This window comes from Palaemon carinicauda, chromosome 10, assembly GCF_036898095.1.
Source record: "Palaemon carinicauda isolate YSFRI2023 chromosome 10, ASM3689809v2, whole genome shotgun sequence".
Classification (NCBI taxonomy): Eukaryota; Metazoa; Arthropoda; class Malacostraca; order Decapoda; family Palaemonidae; genus Palaemon; species Palaemon carinicauda.
Window position 1 is genome coordinate 71,377,850 of NC_090734.1, and position 13,726 is coordinate 71,391,575.

At 46.6% G+C, this 13,726-nt stretch overlaps 1 protein-coding gene across 1 annotated transcript in view; it reads right to left on the minus strand.

Moving 5' to 3' along the window:
- The window catches only part of Ufl1 (UFM1 specific ligase 1), a 267,931-nt gene that overhangs the window by 166,302 nt on the left and 87,903 nt on the right, over window positions 1-13,726 (minus strand). The window contains exons 6-7 of the mRNA XM_068380989.1: window positions 11,512-11,730; window positions 1,543-2,034 (exon numbers count right to left, since the gene is read on the minus strand). Of these exons, the coding sequence (XP_068237090.1) occupies window positions 1,543-2,034; window positions 11,512-11,730 (711 nt within the window). The remainder of the gene's footprint in view (window positions 1-1,542; window positions 2,035-11,511; window positions 11,731-13,726) is intronic.

Here is a 13,726-nt window from a genome sequence, read left to right on the forward strand (position 1 = left end):
TTGCTAGACTCACGACGGTGTCAGACTACTGTTATATACCTCCTCCTCGAGGAACTCCTCTTCTTGTACCTCCTCCTCGAGGACTTCGACCTCTTCTTGGCCGGGCTGACGTGGGAGCTTGGTCTCCTCCTCCTGGAACGCTTCCTCTTCCTCCTGGAGTATCATCCACTGGAACTTTCTGAAGATTAGGAACTGTAGGAGGAGCAGTCGTCCGAAGAATAAGAGCTTGCTGAGTCGTCCGTTTCAATTACGAGCCTCCTAGGGGTCCTTGGTTTGGAAATCAGGGTCGAGGGCTCCCTGAAGTCCAGCGGAAGCGTAGCTGATGGCGCCGGGGGTGAGCAAATAACAGGCCGAGAGGCGAACCATCCTTCGACCTCCTCCTCCTGCCTCATGGGGGACCTGAAGGGCGTTCTAGGCGCCGTCCACACGATGGAGTCGGGGTCCGAAGAACACGTGGGCCGCCTTTCTTTGTCCCGACCACCCCCGGAACCCGCTGAACCTGAAAAACACTGCCAGGGCGTGGGGATAAGCGCTGTTTTGGGCTTCCCCTACACCAGGTCTTCACCTGAGACGGGTCCTGCGGACACTAGGCCTTCGTCTACTAAACACTTCCGCCACACTAGCAGACCCCCCATTCGTCTGTGTAGGCCCCTTAACAAGAGATTCCCCGACATCAGACTCATGAGGAACGGCAATGAGCCATTTCTCCGCAACGGACTTACCTCGTCCCCTACTCTGGGTAGGGGAAGGTGAAGGAGAACCTCTCTCTGACTGCGCTGAGGACAACGTTAGCGGTGAGGTAAGGCCTGTCTTCTTAGAAGATCTCTTGGACGCCTTCTTCTTCTTTTTGGAGAACAAGGTCCACTGCAGCTCCGGCCAAGACTCGCACTCAGGGCACGTGGAGGAAGGGGAGCACTTATTCCCCCGACACAAGGAGCACAACGTGTACGGGTTGACCTCAGGCCTAGAGAGCCAGGCTCCACAAGACTTACCAGCTTGGGGCCCGGGACAGCGACGCTGGGATTCCATAGTGGAAAGCGAACACGCAAACGACACAAGAACACAAGGGAAAGGTAAGGAACACAACGGGAACACGTGGTACACAAGGGAAAGGAACACAAGGAAACACGTGGGACACAAGGGATGGAGAACACAAAGGAACATGTGGTACACAAGGTGATCGGACGGGATAAGTGAGAGAGAGCAGCGAGATGTTATCTACGCCGCGACCAGACGCTTACTGGCGAGCTAACAAGTGCGGCCCCCCGCGCTTATCCCAGGGCGAGTATCCTTCCAGCCCGGAGCGCCCCGACAAGGTAACGGAGAGAGGGGTACTACGCAAAATTCTTGGTCGGTAATTAAAGAGATCCCAGAGCCTCCTAAGAAAGTAATTCAAGGTAAGTACTCCGTGTTGGAACAAATAGCATTTTAATATTAAGCAAGAAAGTAAAAAATATTTCTTACCATATATATCCTGTAATCTAAAGAAAACATCCCAGGTATAAATTCTTAGTTAAACAATATATTCAGTAATTTTCTTACCTTTAAACCTTTTTCAGATAGTTTTATAGTAGTAATTAAGGCCGACACCTTTTCTTGAAGCTGCTGATGTGTTTTCTTACGAGTATCTCCTCCTATAGCAACAGTTGCCAAAAATGCTGTCTGAACCACTTCTTGGAATTCCTTAGTTAATGACTCCAGAAGGTTCTTTGCTATTTCTTCAGTCAGTTCTTCTGGACAGTCAACAAGCTCTTTTTCATTTGAAATTTCTTCCTGAAGTTTTTCTAAAGAGAGGAACTCGATCTTTGGGAATTTCCCTGATCCTTCACCTGCAGCCTGACGAGTCTGATCCTCTTCAGAGTCTGAATCTTGAGCTGCTGCTCTTCTACCTTTGTTCTTACTTTTAGTAGACTTTGTCTTGGTTTCTCGTCCTTGAGTTCCCCCACCATACTTTCCTCCTGCTGCCTTCTTACGTCTTTCTTCTTTCTTATTTTTACTGCTATCATCATTCTGTTTACTTTTACTGCTATTGAGCTGAAAAAGAAATATACACAGTAAATTTTCTTTATCTTACTGATGCCAACTTACAAAAGTTAAGGACATCTAAAATTTAAGACATCAATGTTTGCCTAATACTCTATAGTTAAATTCCAAACCTAAAAGAGCATCAGCACTGGAAAGAATGTAAGTTAATATTATTAAGCCCATTAATGAATTACAAACAAAAATACACAGTATTTTAATAGTATTAAAGACTTCAACGTGATAAAACTAGCCATCTTTTTCAAAAACCAAATACACCACTAAACTTGACAAGAAAAATAGCTTTCAGAGGTGACGGGCTATTCATTTGATTAAAGGAGGACTTTAGGAGTGTTGTATAAAAAGAGGGACGCTTTTGTACTTTAAAATATATGATTGAGTTCATCCCTTTCTAAAAAGAAATAGCAATGGTAGATGAACCTCAGTCAGCATTGAAAAAAATAATTATTCTATAAAAAAATTATTCTTTTAATGGCATCTAAATGGACATTAAGTTGACAAAGAACTTAGCTCTTACTAGCATACTAAGGATCATATCTTTCCTGTAGAAAGCTGCTCCAGTATGTAAACAAATCTATGGTGATGACAAAGCATTACTGGTAATGACTATAGGGCACTGCTTTCTACAGGCATTTTGACTATGGTTATACATCAAAACAGGCTTCTTGTGGCATTGATATTTAACATTCTTTGTAGCTTGACTATGCAACATCACACCTCCTTCAGTCTGCCTCTGTTTTGCTGTAACCACCACAGTGTTAACATCTAGGCTTGCTTTCCTTTAACATATATTTTTGTGTTCAACTTTAGTCATATACCCTTGAGAGCATTATTATCTAGCAAACCAAGCTGTGGAATGATCTTCCTAATCGGGTAATTGAATCAGTAGAACTTCAAATGTTCTAAGTTGCAGAAAATGCTTTTATGTTGAACAGGCTGACTTAAGTCTTTTTATAGTTTATATATGACATATCTGTTTTGACATTGTTACTGTTTTTAGAATTTATTGTTAATTTGTTCTCATCATCTATTTATTTCCTTATTTCCTTTCTTACTGGGCTATTTTTCCCTGATGGAGCCCTTGGGCTTATAGCATCTTGCTTTTCCAACTAGGGTTGTAGCTTGGCTAGTAATAATAATAAGTGCCAGAACATGATTACTTTAGAACAAAAGGTACAGGTGCTGATTAAGTGTTGAGAAAGTGTCTTTTCCTGCTATAGGGCTAACCAAAACAAACTCTATAACCTATACCAATATCTAACCATTCTAGACTAAGTCCATAGGCCACTCACCTGCATCAACTAATGACTAGGGATGGGGGAATGACCTAAAAGCAACAGTAGCTAATCTGATGCAAGCAAAGTTAGTGGAATCTAAAAACTTTAACTAGGTGGATAAGGCTAAAGAATTTCAAATCCATATGAAAAATCCGATAAAATAAGGGATTTATACAGTCTAAAGGGAATATTACAATCTATTTCCCAAGATGTATGGGCCGAAACTTTTAAAATACTCAAAATCTCCAAACATGACAAATTCGTAGATAATTAGTATTTTTCCTAACTATACAAACCTTGGCTATTTAATAGGGGTATTACTTTCGGCGTGGTTGAAATGACGAGCCACTGAAATTTAGCGAGGGTTAACTACCCATACTGCTAGTTAGTGGGGGTAGGGGAGGGTAGCTTGCTACTGCCACCCCCCCCCCTCACAACCCTGTGATTGAGCTCACTTTGCTTGGAGGTAGGACTTCAAGGGGGATAGGGCTGGCGGGTAAGTTTGTTTAAATAGCTAAGGTTTGTACAGTTAGGAAAAATACAAATTATCTATGAATTTGTCATTTGTACCATAAATGGAATACAAACCACGCTATTTAAAACGGGTGACTCACCCCTTAGGTAGGGTGGACGTCCCAGCCAATCTGGCTTTTGGCTTTACCCGGGGGCTCCTTATCCGAGTATGTCAGTACTCAACAATAAGGAGTCCCTGACCTCGCTAAAACCTTGCTACGCAAGGTCCGCGGCATACAAAAGCTGTGTGTTGAGGTATATAGAAGTGTGACTGTCCAGGTAGAAGTTATTCCGAGTTCTTTAGAAGGAAAAACTTTGTAACTAGGACTTTCCCAATACCACCTCACCAGGGTATGGGGACACAACAGTATTAGTCTTAATACTAGGTACACGAGGGAGCATGGTTTACCTGCAGTGGTATGAGGTCAGCTGTGCAGAGAACCCAGGAAGCTACTTTCCCCAAGAGAGGGGAAGGTGGAAGAAAAGAATAAGGGCCAGTCAAACCTTTTCATTCACGCAGACTTAAACCGGGTAACAATGACCTCAAGCTTCAGCCACTTGTACAATAAATATTTTGAGGTTTAAACCAGCTGTTGAGCAGCCACCACAGGACCGATAGAGAATGTATCGAGTCTCCTGTGGATCACATCTTGCTGGTAGTGGGATGTGAAAGTGGTCTGACGATTCCACACCCCAGCTTGAAGAACCTGCGTCACTGAGAAGTTTCACTTGAATGCCAGGGACGTAGTTACGCCTGACATCATGAGCTCTGGGGCAACGTGAAGGAGGAGGGTCTGGATTCAATGCATGGTCTATGACCTTACGAATCCATGCTGAGATGGTGTTCTTGGTGACCCTCCTCTTGGTCCTTCCTGTGCTGACGAATAGTGCACACGGGAAGGGGCTGCAGCTGTTTCTTAAGATACAGCTTTAAACTCCTCACTGGGCATAGTAAGAGATGGTCTGGTTCATCTGTTACAGTACGGAGACTAGAAATTTGGAAGGAGTCGAATCATGGATCTGCTATTCCCGGGTTCTGAATATTAGCAATAAACTCAGGGACGAAGCTGAACGTTACCTCTCCCCATCCCCTTGAATGGGCGATGTCGTATGAGAGACCATGAAGTTCACTGATTCGTTTGGCTGAAGCCAAAGCTAGCAGGAACACCGTCTTCTAAGTCAGGTGGCGAACGCTTGCCTGGCGTAATGGTTCATAGGGATGTCTCTTAAGAGACCTGAGAACTCGAACCACATTCCATGAGGGAGGTCTCATTTCTGACTGAGGACAGGTAAGTTCATAACTCCGTATGAGTAAGGAAAGTTCTAGCGATGAAGAAATGTCCATTCCTTTCAATCTAAAGGCGAGGCTTAAGGCTGAGCGATAGCCTTTTACTGCCGAGAATGACAGGCGCATTTCTTCATGCAAATACACGAGGAACTCCGCTATTGCTGGAATAGTGGCATCGAGAGGAGAGATACCCCTTCCACGACACCAACCACAGAAGACTTTCTACTTTGCCTGGTAGACTGCTACTGATGACTTACGCAGGTATCCAGACATCCTAGTCGCACTTGTTGCGAAAATCCTCTCTGAGAGAGGAGATGCTGGATAGTCTCCAGGCATGAAATCGTAGCGAAGCTACGGCTTTGTGGAATATGTTGGCATGTGGTTGTTTGAGTAGATTGTGTCGTGGAGGGAGTTCTCGTTGGGGTTCTGTTAGAAGCTGCAGAAGGTCCGGAAACCATTCTGCGTGATGCCATAGCAGAGCTATGAGGGTCATTGAAAGATTGACCGATGTTCTGGTCTTGTTGAGTACCCTCCTCATCAGACAGAATGGGGGGAAAGGCGTAAACGTCAATGTTGTCCCACCGTTGTTGGAATGCATCTTGCCAGAGAGCCTTGGGGTCTGGGACTGGGGAACAATACAGCGGGAGCCCGAAGTTCAGGGCTGTTGCGAAGAGGTCCACAGTCGGAGAACCCCACGAAGTCAGGACTTTGTTGGCTACTAGATGATCCAAAGACCACTCGGTACTCACTATCTGAGATGCTCTGCTCAGAATGTCGGCGAGCAAATTCCTTTTGCCCGGAAAGAAGTGTGCCAATAGTGGTATCGAGTGGATTTCGGCCCATCTCAGTATCTCTACTGCTAGATGGGATAGATGCTGCAAAAAAGTACCTCCTTGCTTGTTGATGTAAGCCACTACTGTGGTGTTGTCGCTCATCACCACCAATTAGTGGCCCACCAGGAACTGTTGGAACTGTTGAAGGGCCAGAAAGATGGCCTTCATCTCTAGGAGATTTATGTGGAGGTACTCTTCTGACTCTGACCAGTGGCCTCAGGTCGTGTGGTGCAGCACGTGGGCCTCCCACCCTTTTTTTGAAGTGTCTGAGAACAGCATCAAATCCAGGGGGAGGACAAGAAGATCCACTCCCTTTCGTAGGTTCTCGTCTGCCACCCACCACTGGAGGTCCGTCAGTTCCACTGATCTCCTGGGGATCCGGATGTCCGGGGAATCGCGAGTCTGATTCCACCCGGACTTGAGTTGCCACTACAGGGATCTCATCCTGAGGCGACCATTGGGAATTAGACGGGCCAGCGATGTTAGGGTGACCGAGGAGACATAACCACGTTTGGGCTGGAAGTTCTTCTCGTCTGAGAAAGGATCTTGCGACCTTTCTCAGCCTTGTTATTCTGTCGTCTGATGGGAAGGCTTTGTGGAGATTGGTGTCTATAATCATGCCTAGGTATACCAGTCACTGTGTAGGAGGCAGGGATGACTTCTCGAGATCTACCATGATCACCACATCTTGGCAAAGTCTCAGAAGTTTGTCTCGGTGTTGAAGAAGGGTTGACACTGAGTGCTAGGATTAGCCAGTCGTCCAGATAACGGAGGAGACAGATGCCAATCCTGTGTGCCCAAGATGACACTAGGGCAAACACTGGTGAAAACTTGAGGTGCTGTGGAAAGACCGAAGCACAGCACCTTGAACTGGTACTTTCTGTTGTCTAGGCTGAATCTTAAGTACTACCTTGAAGATGGATGAACTGGGATCTGGAAGTATGCCTCCTTTAGGTCCAGTGTACATATGAAGTCCTGAGGTCTTACTGCTAGTCTGACCGTGTCTGCCGTCTTCATGCTGAACGGAGTTTGTTTGACAAAATTGTTCAGGGCTGAGAGGTCGATGACTGGTCTCCAGCCTCCAGACGCCTTTCTTACAAGAATGAGTCGACTGAAGAAGCCTGGGGATCCATTGAGGACCTCTTGGAGAGCGCCCAACTTCAACAGGGTTTGGACTTCTGCCCAAAGGGCCTGCCCCCTTGCTGATCCCATGGCAAGGGAGTCTATTGACATTGGATTCCTGGTCAGGGGAGGGAGAGATGTTATCAACGGGACGCGATATACTAGACGAATCCCGGAGATTGTCTAGGAATCGGCCAAGAGTTGCTTCCACCTGTCTGAGCAACTTTGTAGGCATCCCCCCACTGGTGAAAACGCAGGGGGAGTGCCTATCCTAGCATTTGCGGCCTCGGCCACTCCCTCTAGGATTCTTTCCTCCCCTGGAGGACTTTTTGCCAATTAGACACCGTTGTCTTCGCTGCTGGTTTCGTCGTCACAGTCTTGGTTGGACGGGACTGCTGAGGTGCTGGAGGTTTATAGGGCTTGGATTTCAAAGCGCTATGGAGGAGGGAGTCTTGATGAAACTTCCTCCACCTCTCAGTAGCAAGTTCCACGTCCTTAGGCTCAAACAGGTGGGACCCCTCTAGGGAGGAATGTCTGAGCCTATTTATCTCAATGCTGGGGACCTGTTGGTGGAACCTCTCAGACACTGCATCTCGACGTTTCAAGACAGTGTTTGCCCACGAGTTCGAAACTTGGTGGGCAAGAAAATCGATCGTGCGAGTGCCTGAGAGGAGAAAGGTCTCCATTGCCTTCTTGGTATGCTCCTTGGAGAAATCCTTGGATCATATCAGGATACCCAAGGTCCCTAACCAGATGTCCAGCCACGAAGTAGCTTGCATCGCATACTTTGTGACCTTTTCCTGGTTAAGGACTTCGGCTGCCGAGAACGAGACCTGCCGGCTGGAGTCTCTCTCAAGAGGGACTCCCCTGGTTAGCTCTTCCAGAGAGTGGTGAAGTGGAAGAGCTGGACTGAGCTCCTCCAGGATCTCAAAGTACCTCCTCTGCAGTACACGAGGAGGTGGGAGGAGCTTGTTCGTAGAGCCGGCACGGTTGGAGGAGGCAAAGTCGGAGAGCTGTTGGGGCGATCTTGTCCCTGATACTCTTCAACCCCTGAGACCAGGGCAGGGCTGCACTGGTGCCGAAGACGCGGTCTAAGACCGTGTCCTTGCCCTCTCGAGGGGGTATCTCTGGGTCGGAAAACCCGTTGAGAACCTTCATTAGAGTCAGACCTGTCAGAATGCATGTTCTGACTCTTGTTGCTCTCCTCCTGACGATGGACTTGCAGTGAAGTCTCCTTCTGTCCAAATGAGCTCTTCTTGGGGTGAGTCGTGGACATTCCTCGAGTGGCTGGATGTCTCCATTCTAGTAGTCCTGGTGGAGGACTTTGGCAGAGTCTTAGAGTCTTTAGACTCCTTCCGAGGAAGGAGGTAAGACTCTAACATCAAAGGCCTGAGTGTTGTGTCCCTCCTGATATCTGACTGAGGGGAACTCTCCGAGTGAAGGGAGGTTTCCTCCAACGGTGGGATGAAGGAGTGCTTCTCCTCAGAAGATACCCTTGGTGAAGGATGTTCTTCATCGGACAGGAAGGGAGAGAATCCCTGGGGGGATACTGGAGGGACTAGCCTTGATGGTCTGCACGAAGTCAGCTTCACCCTCGGGAGGTGACCACGTCGGAAACTCCTCTTTTCCTCTTCAAAGGGGTAGAGGAAGCCATGGTTCCATGTCGTGAGTCCAGAGCTATAGGCTGCTCTGGCGAGCGGCCGGACAGGACAGGCTTGAATGCCTGTGTTACAGCTCTGACTAGGGCACTGAACCAAGGCGGCTGCTGACTGACTGATGCACTGTCAGACAGATCCTTTGAAGAGAAAGGAACCGAAGGTTCCCTACGAGGAGTCACCATAATAGATGGGTCCACCTTAGAAGGCAGTTTAGGGATCCTGAAACCCTCTGCTGGTGCCTATTTCCCTTCTCCCGCAGGGCGCGCTGGAATGCGTTTACGGGGAGGGGAATGAGGCGATGGTGACCTTGCCGGGTATAGTTCCTGTGCCCGTGTCTGCTGGCGCGCGTGCGTGGGAGAATATTGGCGCGAGCGCGCAGGAGAGTATTGGCGCGTGTGCGCAGGTGCAAACTGGCGCGCAGGCGAGTGGTGGTGTGTGCGCATGTCTTGGTGCATGCGCGCGGGAGAGACCTGGCGCACAGGAGAGCACGGATGTCTAGGAGAGCGCTGGCGCGCAGGTGAGCGCTGCCTTGCGCGTGTTGTTTTAGCTGCCGTGTTGGCACGCAGGAACTTGTTGACGTGCAGGTGAGTACTGGCGCGCGGGAGCGCGCTGGTGCGCAGGAGAGAATTGGCGCGCTGGAGAGTGCTGGCGGGCAGGAGAGTGCTGACGCGCAGGAGAGCGCAGGAGATAATTGGCGCGCAGGCTATCGGGCAGGAGAGCTCTGGCGCGCAGGAGATAATTGGTGCGCAAGAGAGCGCTGGTGCGCAGGAGAGGACTGGCGGCCAGGAGAGTGCTGGCGCGCAGGAGAGTGCTGGCGCGCATGTGAGTGTTGGCAAGCAGGAGGGCACTGGTGCGTAGGAGATCGTGGGCGCATAGGCGCAGGGTGCGCAGAAGATTGCTGAGGCGCAGGAGATCGTGGGTGCGCAGTAGTGTGCTGGCACATGGGCGACCCTGGGCGTGTGAGCGCAGGGTGCGCAGGCAGGAACGTGGGCGCTGGGCGAACAGGAGAGCGTTGGCGCCGCTCAGGCGCATGATGTTGCTGCCATCAATGAGGGCGAGCAGGTGAAGGGGCACGCCGAAGCACTATAGAGTGCTGACGAGCTGCTGGTGAGCGCTGATGTCCTGTAGGTTGGCGAGCTGCAGGGTAATGGCGCACAGCTGCACACTTTGGTAGAGCCTCAAGAGGCTTTACCGGTGACAGGAACGGTGATGGAAGGTCGGCAGGTCTGAATGGTCGATGGTCAGGAACTGGGATGTGCCCTTTGTAAGGGCGAGCATCCACCGATGGGGATCGCAAACGATCCGCAGAGAGGTCCAGGACCGAAGTCTCAAGACTAGTAGCAGGAGCAATGACGGTCGACGGTTGAGGGTTCGATGGATGCAGCAGAGGCTCCTCTGCAGGGGACGGCTGCGACGACGAAGCAGACGAACCAAAGAGGCGCCTCTTCACCGATGGTGAAGGGACACCTCTAAGGCAAAGTAGAGGGCGAGCTTTCCGACGAAGGCGCCCTCTGGGGGCTATTGGATCAGCAAGCTGACCGTGCGCCGCAGCAGTCTTCCGTAGAGGAGTCTCTATGAGTGAACTCCCCCGAGGGGGAGAAACACTCACAGGAGAGACAGACAGACTTGGTTTCCCCCTCAAAGGATGTTCAGGAACGGGGGAAACTAAGCCGACGGCAACCGCTGGAGAGTCTGGAGGGGCAAAGGAGTCGGATGTGATCAAGGGTGACACCACAACGTCGACGAGGGTCAGAGGATCTACCTCTGACGGTGACGATGAATGCTGAACAGCAGCACCCATTCGGATGAACTGTAGCAAAGCTTCCTTGGAGGGCGGACCCGTGAGCCCCAAGGAAGACCAAATCTGCAACAAAGGAGTTAGTGACAAGGCCTCACCCGGGGGGAGAGGTGGGGCCACTTCGCTAGGGGAAGCAACACCATCTCTCGAGGACCGGGTTTGGCCGATATTAACATGGTCTACGCTACCACTAGACAGTCTCTCGTAAGAGGCCGAACAAGTAGACGCTTGGGAGGAGGGTCAGGAGATGGAAAAAGAGGTCTTGGGTTTTTCTTCCTTCGAAGGAACCTTCGAAGGAGAAATATCTCGCTTGGACATCTTCCGCTGTCGCCCAAACCTCTCCCACTGGGAGGAAGACCACTCCCTACACCGTTGACCTCTGCATACAGGACAAAGGGTGTGAGGATCTGTCTCCACCGCCGACATAAACGTCCCACAAGGGTGGCCGGAGAGTCCAGGGCAGGTGCGCATGGTCGCAGAAGTCAACTTCACAAACACACTAAGAGAAAAGAAAAAGCAAACGTCATTAATGGCTGCCAATATACGGCGAGGATGAAGAACGGCAACGTCCGTTCATCATCTGAACGGTATGTGTAGTTAACCTTCGCTAAATTTTAATGGCTCGTCATTTCAGCTACACCGAAAGTAATACCCCTATTAAATAGCGTGGTTTGTATTCCAGTTACGGAACAAATTCAACTTATAGATTTTTGTCGACAGTACAGTACAATACTATACTATTATAACAGTACAGTACATTCATTGTTGCAAATAATATTACTGTACATTTAAAATGCAATTATAGTCTTAAGTGAATATTTACAAGTGAAAAAAAAACACTGTTAGGGACAATTATCCATGAATTTTTGCATTCCTGGTGGGGGCCTTCAGAATGAATTGACTTCAGATAAGGAGGTTTTACTGTATATGGAAAATGAACTAATGAAACAAAAATAAACATTTTCTAAACCCAATTTACCTGCTGCTTAAATGAACCTTGTTCAATTGCTTCTTTTGCTCTTGCAGGCATCAGCTTTCTGAGGTCATTTGTCACCTTAGAAATGATCTGGTTACTGACAACTATTGTATCACAGAAGACCCTTGCACTGGCAGTAGACTTCTTATCTTGGCGATTCCTAAGAGCAATTTCTAACAGTTGACTTACATCCTCCGAGGAAAATGATGTTGGCAAAAGAGGCTGCAAAATAGGACAAAAAAATTATCATGATATTTATATCCATAAAATGAACATTCTTAATATTCTTTTCTGATCAATGCAAACTATAATATGTCTTTAATATTTCAGTTACTTTACTCATTTCATCATTGCTTTCTTTGTCTCTTTATCAATCATTACTTTTATTTGTCTTTTTCTCTAAGTATAATGATTTTCTCATTAGCATAGAACTCTTGGCATATCCTACTTTTTACATCCCATGTTTCAATTATGTGTAAACTGTGTTTTCAGTTCATCACCAAAATTTTTTTACATATAATTTACCTTTCAGAAATCCCAATTAAGAAGACCACAGAAGCAAGAATTCTAGAAATGGTTACCCATCATCTGCAGTGACAACCCCAAGAGGGGATATTGTACGGGAAGACCTAATTGGTCATACCGGGAATGACAGACTTAGTTTTGAGAATGAGATTTGAAGATACTGTATAGCTTAGGAAAGAAAAACCAAGACGGAGAGGCAGTATTGAGATTCTGAGGTGTGACAATAAATAAGAACGGAGAAAATAAAACACATTAATTTTGTCATCATTAACAGTAAATGTGGCATAAAAGAAAAGGATTGAATTGACTGTCTGTGAGCTGATATGATAGTGGGTAACAAATTGAAAATGGAGAAAGAGACAAGCAACAGTTTATACAAAGAGATAATGAAAGAAGTGAAAATACACTATGTAGAAAATGGTATCTAAATGTTGTATATTGAAAAATGATCAGTGAAAATCAATGAGAGAGGGCATAAACAAGATGATAAAAAATGTGATGCATATCAGGGTTATGGAAAAAAATAACATGGCAGAATAAACTTCCAAAAAAGGGGTCAAACCCATACTGAGAATAACTGAAACAAAAAAATTAATGATATTAAAGTTGACAAGGAAAAACTAAGTAGGAAAATGTACAGCTGAAGCTCAGTTTGCATTCTTAAAAACAATTTGGATATAATATATCCAACATCAGACATCCTCCAATTCCCAGATCAAAAAGGAAGCACCAACATAATCAAGGTAAGAAACAATAACAGCCACAATCAGCTTTTAAATAAACAAAAGTCTTTCAAAGGCTTAAGAAAAGCAAACAATGCTCTGCAATACCTTACTTTATATACACAAACTACAAATTGACAACTTTAAAGAACAAAAGAAGCACAAAGAAAATTAAGATAAAAGAGTGGTCTAAATGGATGAAATAAATATAACATAAAAAAACCTACAAAAGTTCCTTATTTCATGTTTTTGGTAGTGGGTGGATCAAAAGGACATTAAGATGACTACCAAAATATGAATATTATTATTATTATCATAATTGATATTGATATACTATTACTAACTTAATTAATATTATTAATAATATTAATAGCAATAATGTTAATGAGATATGGATACTGTACTGTCCACAAAAGACTACAGTCCTCATTAAGTACAGTCAAACCTCCAGGTACGAAAGAATCGGCTAAGGAAATTTTCACTTCACAAAAGGAGAAGCGAAGAATTTTTCGACTTGGATCACGAAAAATGTTTCGGACAACGAAAGGCAGTACGGAGCTGGAGCCCGACCGTATCCGAGACGGATTTGAAAATTCGCGCGCCGCCAGCTGTACACTCGCTACCATCCTCCTGCGTTCCCATCGGTTATCTCCCTACTGAGATGCTAGTTACCACCATGAGATCCTGCTCTCCTATTGGTTGTCATCTAATGTACTGTATCCCATCGTTCATCTATGCATCGGCGTTCCTATGTTTTCTCCTTCCGGCAACAGTATCATACGCATTGACTTAGTGTTTGTGATTTTGCTTTTGTAACAATTTTACAGTACGTACTTTTTTCATGTGTGATACTTACGATACATCATTAGCCCTGGGTCACCAAGAAAGTCGCTGATGTCAAGGGAAAGAAGAGAATGATGTTTTCCATGGAGATGAAGATGGAAATAATCAAGAAATACGAGGCTGGCATG